Raw genomic sequence first — 24,401 nt, forward strand, 5'->3', positions numbered from 1 at the left:
GGCTATTCGGAGCTCCTGATTAAAGGCTCTTTGTGAGCTTCCTAATTAAAAGTTCTTTGTGAACTTCTTGATTATGGCTCTTATGAGCTTTCTGTTATATAGCCGAGAAAAGCTTTCTGATAGGCTCTTTGTGAGCTTCCCGATTAATGGATCTTTGTGAGCTTCCTGTTATATGGCTTGAGAGAGGATTTCCTAATTATGTGCTTTAAAGAGCACTCCTGAATATGAATTGACGAATTTCTTATTTGTACACTTCGAGTGTACTACCCGTGTATCCATCGATGTTTTCAATGATTCAACGGGAAAAATCCTGGCATGAGAAAATATGAACATGAAATGAATTAATACACGTATCTGCCTAAAATACATGAAAATGATGATACATGATATATGGAAATACGAGATGATAATATATGAACATGGAATTTGTTTGATGAATATGTTCATCCATGATTATAGATATGTACACCTTGAGTGTATTACCCATGTGACACTGACATTTAAAATGATTTAATGGGCAAAGTTTCGACATGAAATAATTTGAACTCGAGATGAATTATTATGAAAATGTACTTGAAATACAATGATATGATTTGTATATGTTATATGAATACATGATGTGGAAAGTATATGTACATAGAAATCTAATTATTGTTGAGCCCTGTGGTGCATTTGGTCAATTCGGGTCTCAAAGGTAGCATAAAACACACTAATTCACTTATTAAAGCAAAGAACTAAAACTAAGTAAAAACACAAAAAATACGTTCAAATTGCTCGAGAGTAAGCTCATTAAGTGTAATGGAGAGTCTAATCTGACATATCAAATTATAGCAGATTAGTATCAAGACTTGTATGGTACCAAATCATTTTACATACATTTGACCTATAGAAACACACATAAAACATTTAAGATCATGACATGCATTACATTTCACCTTAGCATGAATAAATAACTACTTAACATTTAAAAACAAGCATACACCATGTTTAATTAAGCTTTTAACTTTACCAAATAAGATATTATAGGTTCAAACATGACCAATAGTACCAACTAACCAAAACAACTATGAGAATTCTTATAACTCCCCAACCTAAGTACATAAAATATACATTCTAGGTTCAAAAAGGTAATACAAACATTGTATTAAGCTGAGAGACTAGTCTTGGATGCTGTTGGAGGTTCAAGATCAATCAAGAACCTAAATGATACTTGCACGCAGGAACAAACTTATCCGCACATCGGGCGTTGGAAGCTCAATAGTGCTCACATAATTTGAATTCAAAATAGAAAAGCATTGAAGAAAGGAAATATACTATATGAGCAATGTCGAAACCATTTTTTTGTAAAACGGGGTCGACTTAAATTTTGAAAACGAAAACGAACACAGGAGTCGCCACCAATCTTTTTTGATGAGGTCTGATCGGGCCACCTCGAAAAGTGGTTGTTTTTAATAAGCGATTTGATTTTATTAAAACAATGATTTTGGTCCACAAAATTCAGAAAAACGGGTTAGGGAGTCGGTTACATACGAGGAAGGATTAGCACCCTCGTAACGCCCAAAATTGGTACCTAGTTGATTAATTAGTGTCTTTAGTGTCGAAAATTAAAAACTTTGAAGAGATTTAAACTATGATGCTTTGTTAAAATACTGAAAATTTTCGAGAAAAAAGGCATATTTCACGTTAATCGAAAAAAGAGAATCACGCCCCGTAAGTTAGGACACAATATATTAAATTCCCGATACGAGAATAAATGCCAAAAGTTTACCCTTTTTTAAAAAGATATTTTACTATCTCGGGTTTAAAAAAGTAATCATGTCCCATAAGTTAGAACACGATCTTTTGCTAATTCCCGAGATCTTTTTTAAAAAAAACTTATTTTGAAAAGATTCGTGTACTTGGGTTTATCGAGAAAATCGAAACCCCGTAAGTTAGGGTACGACCTCTTGAACCTAAACACAAAATTTTACTTATATTAAAGTCATAATTTATCGAGTAAAATTAATGTAACACTAATTGGTAGAAATGAAGTACGGTGTTGATATGTATAATGTAATAACAATAAATGCGATAATGTAAATAAAATAATAGGAGCAAAAACAAAAGAAGATAAAAAAGAAGACAAATCAATTATATATATACAATAACAAGTAAATAAACAAATAAAAACTAAAACATTTAAAAATAATAATAAACATATAAATAAATAAAAATATTTAATAATAATAAAATAAATAAAAATATAGAAACGAAATGAAAATATATAAAAAATAAAGATAGTTTTAAATGCTAAAGTACCAATAAATAGTAATTATGTATTTACAAAAGATAGTAAAATATAAAAACAAAATAAAACAAAATATATACAAAGAAAATAATAATAGTAATAATAATATTACATTAATTAATTTAATAATAAAATAGCAAAAATAACAAAAAGGGGCCAATTTAAACTTTAAAACATAAATTCGGGGCAAATCTGAAATAAATAAAAGGAAAAGGACCAATTTGAACGCGCGAATAACAAGAAGGGACCAAATGAGCAATAATCCCCACCCTCCAAAATGCGTAGTTTCAGTGTGGACTAATTTGTAAATCGAAATAAATTATAGGGCGCAATTAAAAAATGAAAGAAACTTGATTGCAAACCATAAAAAGAGCGGAAGGGCTAAAAGTGCAAATAGCCCATTAATAAAAAACACGTGGATCCTCTTAGGCAGGTTGGGTCAAACGTGGGTTGTCATCAAAACGACGTCGTTTTGGGTGTTTTGGAGCTGGGCCAAAACGGCGTCGTTTCATGCACCTATATAAGCTAAAAATTTTCCAAAAAAAAAATCATTTTCTCCTTTTCCTTCAAAAAAAAAATCTGAGAATGCTCTCCCCTTCCCTCTCTTCTCCAGAAATCAACCAGCCTCCGGTGAGCAGCCGCCATGCCGGTCGTCGATCGCAGTTTCCCTTTTTCTTCCGGCGCACTCCCTCGGCCTCAAATGCTCCAGCGAAGGCGATATATGGTTAAAAAAAACTCCCTCTTTTCCTTTATTTTAATATTTCGAAATAAATAAATAATAATAATAAAACAGAACAAAAATAAAAAGAGTCACCTTTAAATCTTTTTTTTTTGAATCTCTATTCTCTTTTTTTTTTTGAATCGATTTTTCTATTCCAAAAAAAAAAAACCCTTACAAAGTGGTTTGAATGGCTTCTATATAGCCTTCTTGTTACATTTTTTTATTTTCTTGCTTGCTGTCGTTTCTTTTCTGATTTTGCAGGTGATTGACGTTGATGGAGTAGGTGGCGCGGCGTCAGAGGCGGTGGTGGCAGAAGGCGGCAGCCAGGAGACCGAAGGTCAACAGATGCGGTGCTAGGGTTTCAGCCTTTTTGAAACCCTAGTTTGACTGTTGGGGTTGGGACTTTGGGCTTGTTGGGCTAGGGTACTTTGGGTATTGGGCTTTAGATTTTGGGTTGGTTTTTGTAATGCAATTGGGTCTGTTTGTTATTGTTTTGATTTGAGCCTGGGCAAAATTGGGCTTGTACAAGCAATATATGTAGATGTATATATACTTATCTAAATCGAGTTTCGGGATGGATACTGAGGATCATACATCCACAAGTTAGTATACCAATTCACCCTCAGGGTATTTATACAAAATTACCAATGATCTTGCTTATATGTAATAAAATTACTTTAAATCAAGAGAAAAATCAAAATGAGTAAAAGACTATAAACCTAAAGTCTAAAACTAAAACCTCTCTTGCAAGTTGTTGGTTGTCATTGTAGTCGTTGTTTATGACTCATCGTTTCGCTATGGAAGAAGTTGAAGCTAATACAGAGAACGGTTTGGGTAGAAGATGCTCCGGTTTTCTTTTTGGTAAATGAAGACTCTTCAACTTTAGTTTCCATTGAGCTTTGAAAAAAAAATTAATTTCCAATGAGCTACTAAATGATAGATTTTTTTTTTATATTTTCATGTTCAATTTATGGTTTATGTTTGGGATTCATGGTTGTCCCTCCCAACACAAATCTTGATCTAGACCATTCTTTTTTTACTTAATTATATGTGTAAACCCTCTTCCTCAACTGTTTCAATGATTTATTAATGAATTACTTTATTTCATAAAAAATTAGACTTATAGTATTCGTTGGTGTGTTGTATTATTATTTTTTTAACATTAATCTCATTATAAGTTTTAAACCTTAAATAAAAAAAATAATGTGTTTTAGCACACTCAAACCCATGACGTCCAACACTGATAATTCGATGACATTTAAACTAATATGTAATCGATATTATTATTTTTAATTGAATTGGTTGAACGTACAATTAGAGGTGTTCATGGGTCGGGCCGGGCCCATAAAAAATTTCGGCCCGAGTCCTAGGCCTGTGCCCACTGCCCAAGGAAAATTCTAAGCTTGGCTACCTACCATTTTTTAAATAAACACCAAAAAAAAATTTAGAAAATTAAAAAAAGTATTTTAAAAATATTTTAAAAATAAAAAAATTATTTTAAAATTTTTTTAAAAATAAAAAAATATATATTTATTATATTCGGGCCGGGCCCGGGCCAAAAAAATGGTGCCCGAGGCCCGGCCCGTTTTCTAAACGGACCTCATTTTCTTGCCTAAGCCCATATTTCGAGCCTATATTTTTACCCAAACCCTCCGATATTTTGAGCGGGCCGTCGGGCCGGGCCGCCCGGCCCATGAACACCTCTACGTACAATCAATTAAACCAAATGAATCACTTCACTTCAAAAATATTAAGGGAACAGACTCCATCTCGATCTGTTCATTAACACGTTCATCAAATCTTGGCCGTCAGTTTCTAATCCTGAAAATCTCACCGTGAAAGGGTTCTTCTCCTCCCTATAAAAGCATCGTAAAGTCGGGCGTTTTGGGTTATCGGAAATCTGAAGCGAAAATAAGGAAAGAAATTTAATTTTCTTTTCGGTTTTAGATTGAAAACAGGAGGAAACAAAAGATATTAACAGATCAATAATTCGTTTGAACCTGGAGACAAATTTCAACTCTAAATCTTAAAATTTAGTGTTTCTTTTTACTTTTTAGATTTCTTTGTTTCTTTTTATATATTTTTATTTCAAAAAATAAAATGAATGATCAGTCTCAGATGATCAATCAGCCGCCACAAATGATGATGGACCCGATTCAGTCGCAGATGATGAATCAGTCTCATCAGTTGATGGCGGCGGCGGCGGCTGCTCACTCTCAGGCGAGGAGCCAACTGGGGGCGGTTCTGTCGCAGCCGATGAGCTCTGGTCATCAGATGATGAATCAGCCTCCCCCGACGTTGTTGAATAGAAGCTACATGCCTTGGCAATCCCAGGATCCAAACCCTAACCCTAGCAAGAAATTCCCTTCTTTCAGTCGTAATAACAATTGGAAAGGTAAAAAGGTTGGTGGCGGTAAAGATTCTAAAAAGTTCGATAATAGGCCTTTACCCAATGGTTCTGTTTCCGCTGCTTCCGGTAGTAATACTCAAGGGTTCAAACCTCCGACGCTTAACGAGCTCCAATCTCTGAACCAGTTAAAAGCTAGGAAATTCTACGGCAACAAGAAGAAATTCAATAACAAGAGCAACAATCGCTTTGCTCCTTACGCTCCGCGGAATACAACATCGTTTATAATCCGAGCGAAAAGGTCGGGAGGGGTAGCGTCCTTGTTGTCTCCATGTCCAGTGACGCCTGCAGTGCTTCCTACCCCTATATTTTCACCCTCGAGGGAGGTTCTGGGTGACATGGCCAAGGAAGAATGGGGCGTGGATGGTTATGGGTCCATGAAAGGGCTAATTCGGCTGCGAACACTGGAAGCTGGTCACGATGATGAGGAAGATGAGGATGTGGGCGATGGTGGCGGATCGAGTGAGAGTGATGTGGAAGAACACGTGGAAGTTGAGAGGAGGTTGGATCATGATTTGAGTAGGTTTGAGATGATATATCCGAGTTATGGAGGTGATTATAACAATGTATTGGAGAATAGAGTGGATGATCAAGATACGCATATAGCTCAATTGGAAGAAGAGAATTTGACGTTAAAGGAGAAGCTGTTTTTGATGGAGAGAGAATTAAGGGATTTGACTAGGAGGTTGCAGTTTCTAGAGAGGCGGAGTCAGGTAGTGGAATATGCTAATGAAGAGGTTGTCGAGAATGGGTCTGATAATGAGAGTGAGGACGCCGGTTCTGATTTTAGGATGCGTGCTGCTTCTGCTTATCATAATAATGTGGAAATGGCTGTGTTTGCTGCTGGAAATAGCAGAGATGTTGGTACTGTTGTGGAGGATGATAATAATAATAATAATAATAATAGTGGACTGTCACGGAATGAAGGTCCAGATGACGTTTCTATGGATAGAATTGCAGAAGATAATATAAAGAATGAAGGTAAAGGAGATGATGAATTAAAAGGTCAAGTTTTGAGGGAAAGAACAGTTCAACAAGACAAGGAAAACGAAGCTGAGGGTAATAAAGCAGTATGCAGTGAGTTTGTGGAGAAGATTGTTGCAGAAGGGGAAGATGAGTTGAGGTTTTGAAGAATCTAGGAATGAGCCTGCCGACAATATACAGTGAAACAAAGAATGAGGGGGTGAAGAACATTGGCGCTGATACTAGTTTAACTGTCACTCAGTGATGTAAGTCCTCTCTCTGATAGATGATGATGCTTGGGGATCTTTTGCTGGTGGATTGAAACATGCTACTTTTGGATAATATGAGGCCTAAGTAGATTTAATTTAGTACAGTTCTTAATGTTCTTTTGCATCTGTTGGTTTGATAGGGGAAAGAGAGGATGAATCTGCTAAGTTCTCCTTTCTCTGCCCTGATATGATCTACAAAGTAGGCATCCACTCCTCCAGCTTTCTTTTCTTTTTCCATTTTGTTTTTAGAGGGATAATGGAGAGGGTGGGGGTGCCTTGTATTTATTTAGCTGGTAAATTGTTATCCATGAAGGTTCTTGTTGTTGCATGCGTTGATTTCAACTTCTTGAAAAAGAACTTCTAGTAAGATAAATATATCCTGATGTACTTATCTCTGTGGGAGCCTATTCACTTGTTAACTTTCAAAAAAGTTTTGGTCATTCTCTTTTCCTATTTAACAGACTATTGTCAAATTTATTTGCCTTCTTGTAGGATTCATATGTGGTATTCTAAAAAAGAAAAAACAAGGCTGACTTCTTATTAGCTTATCATTTGTTATTATCATAAGAATTTAAAAGAAAAAAAGAAAATTTTAATGTTCTTTCTTCTTAACAAGCAGAATTTAACTCTTCAACATATGGTAGTAAGTTGTTATCTATGCTTGTTTCCATGTGAAAGGAGGATGTTATTGTTGGATTTTGATGCTTACTATGACATTGCTGAACTGAAATATACCTCTAGTTGGTTAATGTGTTTTACCGTAGAGGTAATTTTTGCAAGCTTCTTTCCACTCGTCCTTGTGCACATTTATTTGGTTCAGAGTTTAGCACTAAAAATGTTGCAGTTAAGTCTGCAACCCGAGAATCGTAATGCGAGAACGTTCTCTCATCTGTTTATTTTTTAGGCTTTTGAGTGTAAGCTCTAAATTCTAGAGTTCTGGAGAGGTTCCTTGCATTGTTATTACTGTTGATCAGGTTTATGAGTATTGTGATTATGTAGTACTAAAATGGAATGGGTCTTATTCTAGCCCTTCTGTTTGATTCTGAACTGATGAAAGGAATAGTTTGAATCGATTGGCCTCTGTGTTAATTTTGATGCATTTGCCTATAGAAAACATGCAGAGTTTGGGGGTTCGGCGTTGTTTTGTTGTATTTGTTGATTGAAGTGTTGCCCATTTATAAAAGCTGAGTCCTTTGAAATGCCATTTTGTATTAGGTCGTCAGAAATACTAACTTTTGTTTTTCTTTTTTGGGTTCGTTTCTGTGCAATGTATCCAGCATGATCTTATTAGGTCGTCATATTCATTCTGGTCGTTCTGTCAGTTTTATGATAAATCTAAGCTTACATATCCACACTAATAATAGAACCTCTGAGTTTGTCATGAATTAACTAAGCACTGTATTAATTTAAATGAAAATTTTAAATTTTTTTTTTTGAAAAAAACAAATATTGTAATGAAAATATTTATATTTTTTAATATTACATATAAAAAACCATCTCTAAGAAACTACTTAAAACTATTCTTTGGTTTTGACTGAAATCGTTTTGAGAGCTTTAATGTTAGATTGTATTTATATTTGTAAATTCCTAAATGAATCTACCATTCCATTTTAAATAATTATGTGTTTTAAATATAAATATATCTTCTCACATTTGGTCCATTTTAAATAATTAGTATTCGGTCCTAATCTAATCTGTTCAGATTAAGTTAATAAAAAATTGACTATTCTTCTTTAATCACTAAAATAAAAAGCACTAAATTAATTGATTTTATAAAATCAAGATTGTGGCTATAACATAAATAATTTTCAACAAGCATTCACATTGATTCAATGAAATATTGATAAGTGGTAAAAGTAACATGTTTTAATCTCATTTTTAATGCGTTTTTGGGTGATTATTCAATTTTAATAGTGAATTTTATGCTTCTAATCCTTTAAATTCTTGCTTTAATGTTTAATAGAGCATTTGGGAGCAAAATGAGCAAAAAACGAACGAAAATCGAAAAATAAGAGCAAGTTACAGAAGCCACATGGGTTGACCCATTTTATATGGGCGTGTTGATTTTGCGAATTTACACCCTAAACTGTAGGAAATTGCAATTTTGAGGTTTTTTGGGCATTCTTAGGCGTACGTATATATGACAAAAATAAGAAGAGATGAGAGAGCCGTCATAGAATATTCAAGAATACAACTCAAAAAACATCATTGAAGCCGATTCTGAAGCAAATTTCTGTCAAGATTGAAGACTCTTAGTTGTTTTCTTAGGAGATTTTCATGAGTTTATTTTTTTCGGTTATACTGTATCTTGGATATTTTTATTTTTAAGCACGAACTAATTTTCTAAATACTTAGGAGGACGAACCCTGTGATGGATTCTGTCGTTTGATTTTTATTTTATGCAATAAATACTTAGATCTTATTCTCAATTATGTGTGCTTAATTCTTGGTTTGGTATTTCTAGATTATTGATTCATGTTTAATGTGCTTAAATCAGATGAGGAATAGACCTTGTTTAAGAGTAGATCTTGTGTAATTGAGTGGACTTGCAAGCAATCCTAGAAATAGAATGACATAAATCTATCGGATTAGAGTCAAATCTAATACGGGAATCCATAGCTCAAGTTAATGCGATAATTGTAACACCCCTTACCCATGTCAGACGCCAGGACAGGGTACGAGGCATTACCGGACTTTAACATAATCAATCATACAAAACCAAGACTTGAAATTTCATCCAAATTAATTTTTTCTTTTTTTTCATCCAAATTTATCAACTCAACTGACATTATCAAACACGTACAACCCATACAATAATCGCCAACATCAATAGCTTTATACAAAATGGACTATCAAATAATATGGGCTAAATCAATTATGACACATAACAAAATGACCAAGTCCTTTATACATGCCATAATTCCAAAATAATGTTTTCAAAATACCAAAAGAAAGTTGATAGTGTAGATGGATCTCTGACGATCGCCAAATCCCGAGCTAGCTTGGTGACTCTATAAAACAAGGGAAAAGAGAGGAGAGTAAGCATATAGCTTAGTAAGTAAGTATCTAATTAATGAACAAGTTTCTAGCATGTTTCCATAAATAATATAATCATAACTACACATAGATTCACTATATATTCAAGTTCAAACAAGCTGTTTATTCGCGTCATAGTCATTAAATTATTTTTATCCGGAAATAAGGAACTCCAAATTAAGATCCGTAAATTTTCACTAAAACTAGACTCACATATATTCTTACCATAAAATTTTCATAATTTTGGTTTATCCAAATAATATAGTTTATTCTTTAAAATTTCCCTATTTCACTGTTCGACAACTCTGACTCCTCTTCATTAAAAATAATTATCTCTTTGTACAGAATTAAAATGATGTCCTTGTTTGTTTCTATTGAAAATTGACTCATTTATAAATTTAATCATGTAAATTACAAACCATAATTATTTTTATACAATTTTAGTGATTTTCCAAAGTTGGAACAGGGATTTTGAAATAATTCTAACCCTATCTTACTAAAATTCAAATATCTCAAAATATATAACTCTTTTTCTTACTTTGTTTCCTTTATGTGAAAATAGACTCATTCAGATTTAATTTCATATCTCATTTAGCTTCTAATTCAATTTATATCATTTTTGGTGATTTTTCAAATTCACATGACTGTTGCTGTCCTAAACTGTTTTGTTGTTAACTTTACTCTTTCCTAATTTCATTACTTCATTTCATCGTACCAAAGGGTCGATTAAAGATCGAACACATTGTTCATCACATATATTTTCACTTAATTAGTTTCCCAATGAACACTTCAGAATAATATCAGTTATACAGTAGATCAGCACACAGCACCACCCTTATAGTCAATAGCAATCGGTGAAATCAGCACATAGCAACCACCTTTATAATCAATGGTACCTGGTGAAATCAGCACATAGCAACCACCTATATAATCAATGGTACCCAATGAAATCAGCACATAGCAGCCACTTTTATTTTCATTAATATCCAGTAGAATCAGCACATAGCAACCACCTATATTTCCAATGGTATCCGGTCTATTCCGAAGGTTCAACCATGAATTCTCACTTTTTTTTTTAACATTTTACCAACTCATCCGTATTCAACCACAATTCATAATTCACCTCAAGTAATTATTCCATATTCAACCATATCTCATAAAAATGTTAAAACATAAATAAAAACAAAGTATTATTCACATACAAACTTACCTCGGTGCAAAATATAGTCATTTTGCAATTTAGTCCATAATCTTTTCTTTTCCCTGATCAAGGTCGATTCCACGTCTTTCCTGATCTATAATAACACATTTGACTTATGTAATGTTCAAATTATTCAAATCAACCCAAAAAATTCTATGGCAAAAATTACAATTTACCCCTAAAGTTTCACAAAATTACGATTTTGCCCCTAGGCTAGTAAAATAATTTTTACTCAATTTCCTTGCATTTTAGGCCTAGCTGAACCATTTTCATAACTATAGCAGTCCACAATTTTCACTTATTCACACACTTACATTTTACAACTTTTTACAAACTAATCCTTTTATGAAATTTCATCAAAAATCACTTAGTAAAAGTTATTTATCACACTCCAAACATTCATATTCTTCCATAAAACATCAAAATGCATGTATATCATCCATGGGTAAATTTTTAAACATAAACCCTAGCTCAAAATAATGGTAGAAATAGCTAAATCGAGTTACGAAGATCTCAAAAATATAAAGAACATTAAAAACGGGGCTAGGATATACTTGCAATCAAGCTTGAAGTGGCCAAAACCCTAGCTATGGAGACTTCAAAATATTCGACCAAGCATGGAGAAGATGGACACAATTTTGGCCTTATTTTTCCTTTTTAAATCTTTTATTAACCAAATCACCAAAATGCCCTTCCTTAAAAACTATGGTATTTTATCCTTCCTTGGGTATTTTGTCCAAATTGAAGTATAATGGTCTAATTAATAGCTAAGGACCTCCACTTTAAAAACCCATTACCCACAAGTACCTTTCTAAACTAGAACACACATTTTTCACCTATTGTAATTTAGTCCTAATCATCAAATTGGACACCCAATCGATAGAATTTCATAACGAAAATTTCACACAGTCATTCAATCACACAGTAAATATTAAAACTTAATCAAAATAAATTTTTCTACTTCAGATTTGTGGTTTTAAAACCAATATTCCATTTGGACCCTAAATCGGGCTGTTACAATAATAGGGGTTTTAATTCGAAAAAAATTCAATTAATCAACCTATAGTCAGTTGCTCTTACTCTTGAAAGAGGTATTAGCATAATTTAAGGATTTCTACGGATCAAGATACTAAGTAAAGAAATTGCGTAATTTAGACTGATAATGACAGATGAAATCTAGGTGAATTCTTTTTTTAGTATTGTTTCGCTTCTTGGTTGCTAATCGTTTGTTTTCCTGTTTTGTTCTTTGCTATGTTAGTTAATTAATTTAGTTAATTTTAGTTTTTAATCAATCACTCGAATTTATCTATTAAATAATAGAAAGACGATAATTACTAGTACTTTAGTCTTCGTGGGAACGATATTTTTGCTCATTGTAGCTATACTATTAATTGATAGGTGCACTTGCCTTAGTCAATTTTTTAGTTAGTTTCATGGACATCAAGTTTTTGGCACCGTTGTCGAGGATAAGAATATTATGAAAACTTTTTTTCTGTTAATTTAGCCATTTTTATTTATTTTAATATTTTTGTTTTTAATGTAATTTTTACATTTTAATTTTTCTTTTATTTGATTCTTACATGTTCTTTTAGTTTATGACTAGAGGCAACCTTTTCAAACCAATAGTTTTTGACAATGAGATCGAAAGAACTTCTCGCAGAAATTGTAAAAAAGTTAGAGAAGCAAAGTAAGGTCAATAGGTTTTAGTAGACGATCAAAAGGAAAAGGATATCATTATGGAGATGGATGATAATCAAAATAATCAACAGCCTCCTGCACCTCCTGCTCCTTGTACTATGTATGATTATGCTAAGCCTACTCTGATTGGGGTTAAATAGAGTATCGTTAGACCAATTATTGCTGTAAACAATTTTGAGATTAAGCCGAACACAATTCAGATGGTGCAACAGTATGTTTAGTTTGATGAGTTATAAGATGAAGATCTGAATGCTCATTTATATAAATTTCTAAAGATCTACGATACATTAATATTAATGGAGTTATTAATGATGCCATACGCTTACGGTTGTTTCCATTCTCTTTGAGGAACAAGGTGAAACAGTGGTTGAATTCACTTCCACGGGGTTTTATCACTACTTGGGCCCAAATGACTAAAAATTTTCTATTGAAATCTTTTTCACCATTCAAAATAGTTAAGTTGAGGAATGACATCTCTTCTTTTGTTCAATTTGACATTGAAATGCTTTACGATACATGCGAGATATTTAAAAATTTATTGAGAAGGTATCCTCATCATGGACTACCTTTGTGACTCCAAGTTTAAACTTTTTACAATGATTTGAACCCCTTGACTAGATAGATGATTGATGCAGCAGCTGGTGGAACAATGAATAACCAAATACCTTAGGCAACTCAAGAGTTTATTGAGGAGATGGCAATAAATAATTATCAATGGCAAGTTACGAGAGTAAAACCTATTAATGTAGCCAGAGTTTTTGATATTGATGTAGTTTCTATGTTGGCGAGTTAGGTTGAAGCTCTTGGTAAGAAAATTAATGGTTTGAATTTTTCTAAGAAGGTGAATCTGATAATGCAATGTGATGTGATTGGAGCAAGGATGATCAATCCAAAAAGTTTTCCCTTCAAGTCTAACATGGAGCATGTCCAATTCAATTTTATGGGTAATAATTCTAGACCTCAGAACAACTGCCATAGCAATAATCATAATCCAGGATGAAGAAATCATCCAAATTTCTCTTGGGATGGTCAAGGTAATCAAAGGTCACAACCCCTTCAAGGGTTTTAAGCAACCTTATCGGTAAGAAAAGAAACCAAACCTTGAGTAGATGTTAGCTAATTTTATTTCGGTGTCTGAAACTAGATTTCAGAACACTGATACAACTCTGGAAAATTAGCAAGCGTCGATTAAAGGGCTTGAAAATCAAATTGGACAGCTTGCTAAACTGGTTTCGGAGAGACAGCAAGGTAGCCTACCTAATAACACTAAAACCAACCCAAAGGAGCAAGTCCACACAATCACTGTTCGAAGCATGGATGGGTTTGTCGAGCCTAAAAAGAAGTTGAATCTAGAAGTTGTTTAGAAAAATGATGGGATTAAAGAAAGTAAGAAAGAGTATAAGCTGGTGGTCAGAGAATACAAACCACAAATTCCATATCCGAAAAAAGTGAAAAAAAGACTGCTTGAACGAACAATATGGTAAATTTCTTGAACTCTTAAAAAATTGTATATTAATTTACCTTTTGTTGAAGCCCTTTTATAACATCCTGATTTTGGGCCTAGTCGGAACAGTGGTTTTAAGACCAAAATCTGATGAGGAAAAATTTATTTTTCTTATATTTTTATGGTCTACGATTTCAAGGAATGATTTTGTGAAAATTTTGTTCGAAAATTTCGACGTTTGGGCACTCAATTTAGTCAAAAAGACTAAATTGTAAAAAGTGAAAAAGTTGAGTTCTACATGTTAGAGGTGTCCAATTGTTATGAAACTTTAAATTGGAGGTCCTTATATGGTAATTAGACCATTGGTTAAGTTGGTAAACAAAAATGGACATGAGATAAGTGGAATAGGAAATTTTTAAGTTAGGGCAATTTGGTAATTTAGTAATAAAAAGAATTAAAAAGGGAAAAAGATGGCAAAATGTGCTCATCTTCTCCATGGTGAACGAAAATTGCAAGGGGGAAGCCATATTTAGGGTTTTCAAGCTTCCAAGCTCCATAGTAAGTGATTCCAAGCCCCATTTTTAATGTTCTTTACGTTTTTGGAATCCGAGTAGCTTAATTTAGCTTATTTTAGCAATAATTTAACCTAGGGTTCATATTTGGAAAAATACCCATAGGTGAAATATGTTTATTTTGATGTTTTATAGTAGAATATGAGGCTAGAAATTATGTTAAACAACTTTTGCTAGTCGATTTTAAGTGAAAACGAGTATATTGACAAAATCAACAAAAATACCTAATGTTCATAAGTAAGTGTTAGAGTAAGAATTTGATGTTGTCATAGAAGGGAAAAATGTTCAACATGTCATAAAACATAAGAATAAGGGATGAAGTTTAATTTATGAGCTTTGGGGCAAAAGTGTAATTATGCAAAAGTTTAGGGGCAAAATCATAATTTTTCCAAAGTTCGAGTCAAGTATTGTTTTGATGAATTTGAGTATTAAATAAGTTAAAATTGCTATTATAGATCAAGAAGAACGAAATTTGGAGTTAGATTGGGGAAAGATAAAGATAAAGAACTAAGTTGCTAGATTTGGTCAAATTTTGTACCGAGGTAAGTTTACAGTAAATAAATACAATATTTCAATAATTATTATTAATGCTGCTATTTTCCTGTAATTATGTATTTATTTTATGAAATTATTTAATGTTGACTCAAGTACGAGACGATAGAGAATTAGTATTAAAAAGTACCGTTGAAACATTAGGAATGTATTTGATACAAATGTCATGAAATTTGGGTAAAGAGATCCCATGTAAGACCATGTCTGGGACATGGTATGGGCACCGATATGAGAACTCCCATGTAAGACCATATTTGGGATATGACATTGGCAGTACAAGAAACATCCCATGTAAGACCATGTCTGGGACATGGCTTTGGCATGTTATTATCAGAAAAGAGACTCAAGTATCCTTATTATTCCAATGTGGCTCAACGGGCTAGTAAACAAATTATGTTCCATGAAAGTTCAGGTAAAAGCATAAATAGCAAATTCAGGTGAGTTATAAGAGTTAAGAACATATTATGTTATCAATTGAGAATCAACATTTAAGCAAGAGAAGAGTAAGTTAAAATCATGAGTTATCTAAGTAAACAAGTAAGTGAACGAGTAAGAGATTAAGTAAAGAGGACATTAGAGATCATGACACTTGAGTATATTTATTTGTGTTAAATGTTGTTATTTATTTGCTTGTAAACTTACTAAGCTTAATTGCTTACTTCCTTTATTTTCCTTCTTTTATAGTATTGCAAAGCTAATTCGGGGATCTTAAAGACGTCGGAGAACGCTCACACTATCAACCACCACAACTCGGTATTTTAAGACGATAAATGTTTTTAGCTATGGCATGTATAGGGACTTGGTCTTTTCGATTGTATATTCTTAAATTATGACCAAAAGATGATATGTAAATATTTGATGATGAATAGTTATTCAAATGGCTAAGTATGAAGGTGTTTGTTGTTATAAATGTCTAGGTGACAAATTATGCATAGAAATCATGAAAAAGTAAAAATTTGTAGTGAATCAGTTTTGAGATAGCAGTAGTGACGTGATTTTGAAAAATCACCAAGGATAGTAGAAAATGAATTAGAGGATGGATGAGATATATAATTAAAGCTTATTGAGTCTATTTTCATAGGAAAATAACGGTGTAGACAAACAAACTATGTATTCTGAGATATTTTCATTTTAGTTAGACAAGGTCAAAGTGGTTTTCTGAATCCCCTGTTTAGATTTTGGAAAATCATTAAAAATTGTAAAAAAAATATTTATGAGTTTTAATTTATATTTATAGATTCCTTATTGAGTCTATTTTCTTTAGAAACAAGTGAGAACACCATATGAAGTCTGTACAATGAGATAATTAAATTTTAGTGACGAGAGGTCAGGACAGTCGATCAGTGAAACAGGGGAGAATTTAACTAATAAACTGTACTAATTGGATGAACCAAAAATTCTTAAAAATTTATGGTAAAAATATATATGAGTCTAGTTTCAGAAAAAAATTACGGATCTAAATTTTGAGTTTTTTAGCTCGAGTTATAATTGATTTAGTAACTGCTGCGCAGGTGGACAGCTTTGTTGTGAATAGTGAAATTAATTTCAAAAGTAAAATTTTATGCCCCGAACTTTTAAGTTAAGTCAAGTAACGCCTCATGCTCGACTCTGGCAACGGTCTCGGGTAAGGGTTGTTACACCTTTCACAGATGCCAAAGTATACAAAACTTTTTAAAGGAGCTGTTGACAAATAAAAAGAAGTTAGACAACTTGTCAACTGTGGAGCTCAATGAGGATTGTTCAGTCATTCTCCAAAACAAACTACCCACCAAGCTTAAAGATCCAAGGAGTTTTACTATTCATTGTTTTATTGGTAGCTTAATGTTGAAAAAACTTTAGCTGATATGGGTGCTAGTATAAATCTAATGCCTTATAAAATGTTCAAACAACCTGGTCTCGGGGAACCAAAACCCACTATGATGAGTATTCAATTAGCTGACAGATCAATTAAGTATCCTAGGGGCATTATTGAAGATGTACTTGTTAAAGTCGATAAATTTATATTCCTTATTGATTTTGTTATATTGGACATGGATGAGGATATTGAGGTACCCATGATTTTAGGTCGACCCTTTTTAGCCACTACTAGAACTGTTATTAATGTAGGTAATGGTGAACTTGTGCTGAGGGTAAGTGATGAAGAGCTTACTCTTGAAGAACGTGAATTTGTTAGAGTTTCTAACAAGTGAGATGATACTCATTATTCTGATAATGTTAGTAATCGTACAACTCAAAATTCTTTGCAGGAAATCACTCTCGAATACGTGTTAAAACTATATCATTTTCAAGGTGATAGAACTCGAAGGACAAGTGAAGAGCAAATGGTGCAACTCGATGAATTAGATGAATGATGAACAAAGGCTGATAAGAACCCAAGAACGGTAAAAAAAAACAACAACATCATGATGTGCATTTAAAGAGGACAAATCAATTCAAAGTTGGAGACAAAGTACTGTTGGACAATTTAGATCCGCGAATGTTCTATGCAGAGCTTAAGTCAAGATGGTCAAGTCCATTTGTGCTAAGAATATATTCCCGAACAGAACCTTTGAGGTAACACATTCTGATTACGACAAATTCAAGGTAAATAGTCATAAACTCAAACTTTATCTTGGTGGTAATATTGCAAACGAGAAAGGGGAGCTTCGACTCCAAGATCCACCTTAACCGTGAGCTTAAAGAGGGAAGTCAAGCTTAGACTCTAAATAAACGCTTCTCAAGTGGCAACCCAAGTGTTTTGTTTTATTTATTTATTTATTTGACTTTCATTTAATTATATTGCATGCTTAGTATAATTATTTTTATTACTTTAAAAAATTAAAAAAATTTAGTACATTTATTTTTATTACTTAAAAAAACTAAAAAAATTAAAAATTTTAATAAATAAAAAAGGGCCACACGATTTGAGGTGCTCCACACCCGTGTGTGACACATGGCCTAGACACATAGATGTGTCTCCGGCTATGTGACACGGTTTGAGTGAAGGCACATGGTCGTGTGACCCACACGCCTATGTACACGAGCGTGGGAGAAGCAAACGATAACAACACATGGTTTGGGTGATGACACACCGTCGTGTCACAAGCCGTGTAAACAATGGAGCAAAGTTTGAGAAATTTTTTAAAGCCACACGGACAACTCATATGGCCGTGTGACCCAACATGATCTCCATACACACTCGTGCTATTCTTTTTAACCTAAAACATTTTTTTTCCTTCGTTTCTCCTTCAACTATTTTCTTCTTTTCCCAAACCATTGTCGCCATCGATCCTTCCAATCACCTCAAGTCCCTGTTCTCCATTAATTCATCCCTTTGCTTGCCAACCATTCCTCATCGCTGGCCCCCTCATCCTCTTTATCCCTAACCAAAGTCCACTTACAACCTTTCTAACCGCTATCGCCCCTCCTTACCTCACCCCACGCCGCTGAACTATCTAATTTCCTCCCCTCATCCGCTTGTCGACCCACCCCCAAACCTACACGCTACCATCAGTCGCCCCAACTTTAGACCATGAATTTTCACCTACGCCATTCCTTACCTCCTCCTTTTCCCCATTCACAAACCTCCTCTACTCCCTCCTCCCCTTATTTCCGTTCAAAACTAAAACATCTCTCCTTCCTTCACAAAGCGCCAATCTACTTTCCTTTCTCCCTCTCCAGAAACCTCCCTTCCTCCTCATTCTTCACTATCCGTTTCCCTTCACTGCCGTCTGCCACCCCTAACACAGTTTGACCCCTCCCATTCCTTATTATTATTATTATTTTTTATATTTATTATATTTAGTTGTTTTATTATTATTAGATTTAGTTTATTATATTCTTGTTATTAGTTTTAGTGACATTATTATTCATACTGTTATGATTATCTTTATTCTGTTTGTTTAGATTCTTTTTGTTATTGTCTTTTGAATTAGTTAAGTTTTATTTAATGAATCAGTTTTCATTGTGTGATAAATTGCACTTGGTCTATTGTGTTTCATATTCTAATTCATACATTTTCTTTATTAATTTGTTTTGATGTTGATACATTTTATTGTCATTCGTCTTTCAGGTGCATGATGCCGAACACACGAGGCAAAAGTCAAGTACCCTATCAGTCCAAGAAACGAAAGGCTACTGGGACTTCATCTTCCTCCTCTCTGATTGTAGCCACGCACCACCAATACCTCACATTCGACCATCCACCCCATGAGGAGAGGTACCAGCATCTAAAGGACAGAGCATTAGGTTTGGGTTCGTGTATTGATTGGGAAGCCCTACAGGCTGTGGGTTTAGTTGCACTAGTTCATTCATTATTGGGAGTAACTCCATGGGAATAATTCTTCATGATTGTAGAGCCGAAGTATACGGAGCTTACTTTGGAGTTTTGCTCCACTTTTTTCCTATAGACAGTGTTATAGTCGGGGGATGAACCACAAGCGATCTCATTCTATCTTAGGGGTATCACTCAGATTTTAGTATTGCAGGATTTGGAGTTGGGCTCAGCTTATATTCTGATGATTTCTAGGCCACACCCAAGTTCTCCAACTTCCCGAGGCACATCCATCGATCAGTTTCTCTCTGCTGGTCTGACATCTCTAAAGTTGTCACTCAGTACAACCTGAGCTAGTCCAAGGCTCGATGCTTACCTCTGGCCCTATGCTACATTTACACAATTTTAGCTCACACTTTGATTGCTTGGAAGGAAAGTACGAGCATTATAGGCACTTGAGATGCGTACTTCTTATGGAGCATGAACGGGCACTACCGGACTGATCTAGCCTATTTTGTAGCCTAATGCTGTCATCATCACAGTGAACGATTACAGAGTTGTATGGGTCCATATGTAACACGTCTAGCTCGTCACTTTGGCCTCCTCGAGAACCCTAAATAGATTGGTACTCTTACTTTGATTGGAGACATGACATTATAGGGCTTGAGTATAATGAGCCATATGAGGATGATTCAGGGCCAACACAGAGCGGGTCCGATTGGTATACATTGTTGCATTTGGATCCTCAAGAGGAGCACGAGGAGCTTTCGAATCCTCCTCTACATATGAACCCAACTTGATCCTCTCCTCTTCCGAGTCGCTCTACTACTGCATATTTTGTTACACTCGATGGCATTTCTGAGCGGATTGATCGCTTTGAGTAGTGACACATTGATCAAATATACCATCTTGAGCAACAGTAGACAGAACAGTTAGATCGCTTAGAGCAACTACACTTGAAGCACTTCAGCCAAATTCAACACCATTAGGATCACCTCAAGGTATGACGCCAAAAATCAATAAAGCAACCATTTCCAAGATTTTGCACTATGCCATCCCTTATTGCATGCTAAATATTGCAGATCCCGTTCCAAATTTGAGACCCATTTCTACTGACAACAAATTTTGGAACTTGATCTCCTATCCTGGACTTCGTATGTAAAACCTTTACCTATAAATGATCTTTTTTTGCACAACAAGATGGAAAGCCAGTTTCATGAGGAAACTATTATTTAGGAATCCAATTTACAAAAACCCAATCCCCCACCATCCTAATTTTTACAAATATCCTTTTATTTCACAAGGTTAGTTCCCCGCTTCCCATTAGTGTGGCCCCAAATGAAGCTTTGGATAATCATCTTTGTTCCTAAGCATACACATTTTGGAATAACTATTGTCTACATAGCATAAATAGGAATACTAGCAAGGCCAGCTTTAGCTAGAGTGATTCTACCCGCCACAAATAAAGTATGTGATTTTCACCTTGCTATCTTTAATCAACCTCTGAACGATGTATTGGTATGTCTCGTTAGTGACCAGTTTATACAACAAAGGTACACCAAGAGATTTACTGAGGTAATCAACACTTTTAAAACCAAGTCCATTACTGATAGAAATCCTGAGGCTAGTTGGGACATTCTTGGAGAAGAATATCTAAGTCTTGGCATTATTAACTTTATGCCCCTTTGCTTGCGCAAAAGTATTCAATACTCGACTAATAACCTCCATTTGTTCAAATGTGGCCTCCGTAAGGAGAATGAGATCATCTATAAAAATGAGGTTTGAAATTACAAGTCCTCTACCCAAGGGTGAAGGCAGAAAATCGTGAAGGTAGAAAATCGTTTTAGGAGGTCAAAATTAAATTTTAATTTTTAATTTCACTATTTGAATGACCTAAATCTTTATAATTTTTAAACGATTAAATCAAAATTTTATCATTTTTAAGGAGGGGCAAAGTGTAATTTTATATTTATTAATTTAATTTTTTAAAAAAATTAAAAAAATCTAAATAGAAAAAATTATATTTTAGGGTGGCGAGTGCTTGTCAGCCCTTGGCTACGCACCTGCCTCTACTTAGCTTAATTAGTTTCCACCTCAAAGCATTCCATTTGCAATGATGTTAGTTTTAATTATTTATATTTATTCTTAACTTATTACAGCAAGTTTTTCTATATTAATATGGTTTAAGATTATTCATCTTTTTAATCATTAACAATTCCTTGGTCTCGTCCATTTCTAGATATTTATTATTGCTCATTCAATGTTATCAAAGTCAAACCCATAAACCATTATTAACACAAGTAAAGTTGTAACACCCCAAATCCGGTCTAAACGTCATGACCGAATTTGGCGATGTCACATTGTAACACCCCTTACCTGTATTCGATGCTGAAATAGGGTACGAGGCATTACCAGAACACATACACTTATAAACATGTTAAACTGAGTTATAAAATTTCATTCAAATTTAAACTCTTCAAATTTTTAACATACTTTTATAAATCTTCACGTTATAACTTCAAAATACTATATTTGTAACAAATAGGGCTTCTGAGACCCAATACATACTCATGTAATTCAATACTTTATTTCCATTTCATTTAATTCACGATTCTCATGTTCACGATTCAATTCAATTTCTCAATCCAATATACATTTCAATACCACAATAATTCATTTAATTCAAATAATATCATTTGCAATTTCCATTTAATTCACATACAATTCAATTTCATTAAGTTCAATACTAATACATATTTATCGTTTAACTTAACTCCCCTTTTTGCATCATTTTACACTTCAAGCTTGAACCTAGTATTTCATTTCCTTTCCACTCCCGTTTCCTATGCATATCACACAAGATATAAACATTACACTCAACCATAGTCGCAAGCTAGTCTTTTTGAAGACTAACCACATGATAAACCATTTTAATAAAGATTACAAACTTTAAACATTACCACTCTTTTATGATCACAAGCATATTTCCATCTAGACATTTACCATCTCAATGTATAATTTTATAAATTTAATGTGGCGTAATCCAGCCACAACTTGGCCAAAGCCTAAGCATACACACCAAACATGCTAGCCAAATAAACATATAGTATAAGCATTATAAGCTTGGATAAGCACCACATTTATTTATGTATCAAACTTATCAACATGAGTTAATTCATAAACCATTTCTGACATTGCTACATACCAAATCATATACCAAGTATACCACATACACATACTATGAAACTTTATTTTCTCACATGAACTTTAACTATAACTATAACTAATAATGCACAATTATAAACATCATTTCTTTTCAATAGTTTATCGATTATAATCGAGCATATGACCAATTATACACAAATCATTCATATGTTCTTCCAATTTTCCTCCTCCACCTCTCCAGTCCACATCCTTAATGTGTATAACATACTTAAACAACATTAACTACAATTTCACTATTCACTCACATGTATATTCAAAGCTGTCTATTCGAGTCAGAGTCACTAAATTATTTTTACCCAGAGCTACAGAACTCCAAATTAAGATTCGTAAATTTTCCCCAAAAACTAGATTCACATATCTTCTTACCATAAAATTTTCAAAATTTTTGGTTTAGCCAAATAGTACAGTTTATTCTTTAAATTTCCCCTGTTTCACTGCTCGATAGTTCTAACCTCTCTTCACTAAAAATTAATTATCTCGTTGTACAGAATTTGGATATTGTTTCCGTTTGTTTCTCTTGAAAATAGATTCACTAAGGATTCTAAACATATAAACTTTATCCCATTATTATTTTTGTACAATTTTTTACAATTTTCCAAAATCAGAATATATCTCAAAATATATCTTTTTTGCTTGATCTGTTTCTTTTATGTGAAAATAGACTCCTTCAGCTTCAATTTCATATATTATTCAGCATCTAATTCAATCTCCACCATTTTTTGTGATTTTTCAAAGTCACACAACTGTTGCTATCTAAACTGTTTTATTGCTAAATGTACTCTTTCATAATTTCACTTTTTCACTTTCAATCACAATTCAATTCAAAATTCACTTTTCCATTTCTAAGCCGATATTCAATTCAATTCCAAACCTATATTCATTATTCAATTACACTTAGTAAATTTCCCGATGAACACTTTGGAATAATAACAGATACTCGGTGGATTTAGCACATAGCAACCACCTTATTAATCAATGATGTCCGGTGGAATCAGCACATAACAACCACCTTACTAATCAATGATGTTTGTTCACATAGTAGTCTGCACATAGTACTACACATGTGACCATTACCATCTGATACACGTAGTAGCCTGCACATAGTACTACACACGTGATCGAAACTATCTGGTACGCATAGTAGCCTACACATAGTACGACACATGTGACCTATCATTCCGGTACACGTAGTAGCCTGCACATAGTACTACACACGTGACAATCACTTTCACTTTTACATAGTGACCTACACACAATCTGTGCCACACATGTGATCATTTCTATCACTTCATTCGCATCCGTTTTTATTCTAAAGGTTCATTCGGGAATTTTTCACTTTTTCTCACTTTTCTTTTTATCGATCAATTTCAATTTCTCGTCTTTCTTGATTTATAAAAATACATTTAACTTATATAACCTACACACTATTCATTCCAGTCCAAAAATCATATTTTGGAAAAATTACGTTTTGCCCCTAAAGTTTCAAAAAATTACAATTTTACCCCTAGGCTCGTAAAATAATTTTTACTCAATTTCCTAGCATTTTAGGCCTACCTGAACCATTTTCTTAACTATAGCAGTCCACAATACTCACTTATTCACACACTTGTGACATATTTTATAACTTTTACAAATTAATCCTTTTAGGCATTTTCATCGAAAATTACTTAGTACAAATTGTTTATCACACTCCAAACATTCATATTCTTCCATAAAACATCAACATACATGCATATCATTCATGGGTAAATTTTTAAACACAAACCCTATTTCA

General features: G+C 33.6%; 1 protein-coding gene across 1 annotated transcript; it reads left to right on the forward strand.

Moving 5' to 3' along the window:
• Positions 1-5,108: 5,108 nt before the first annotated feature.
• On the forward strand, positions 5,109-6,545 carry LOC105790856 (uncharacterized). The gene has a single exon (XM_012618646.2). It carries the CDS (start codon positions 5,109-5,111, stop codon positions 6,543-6,545), a length of 1,437 nt encoding a protein of 478 aa, XP_012474100.1.
• Positions 6,546-24,401: the final 17,856 nt, after the last annotated feature.

Source organism: Gossypium raimondii, chromosome 8 (genome assembly GCF_025698545.1).
Source record: "Gossypium raimondii isolate GPD5lz chromosome 8, ASM2569854v1, whole genome shotgun sequence".
NCBI classification, from domain to species: Eukaryota; Viridiplantae; Streptophyta; class Magnoliopsida; order Malvales; family Malvaceae; genus Gossypium; species Gossypium raimondii.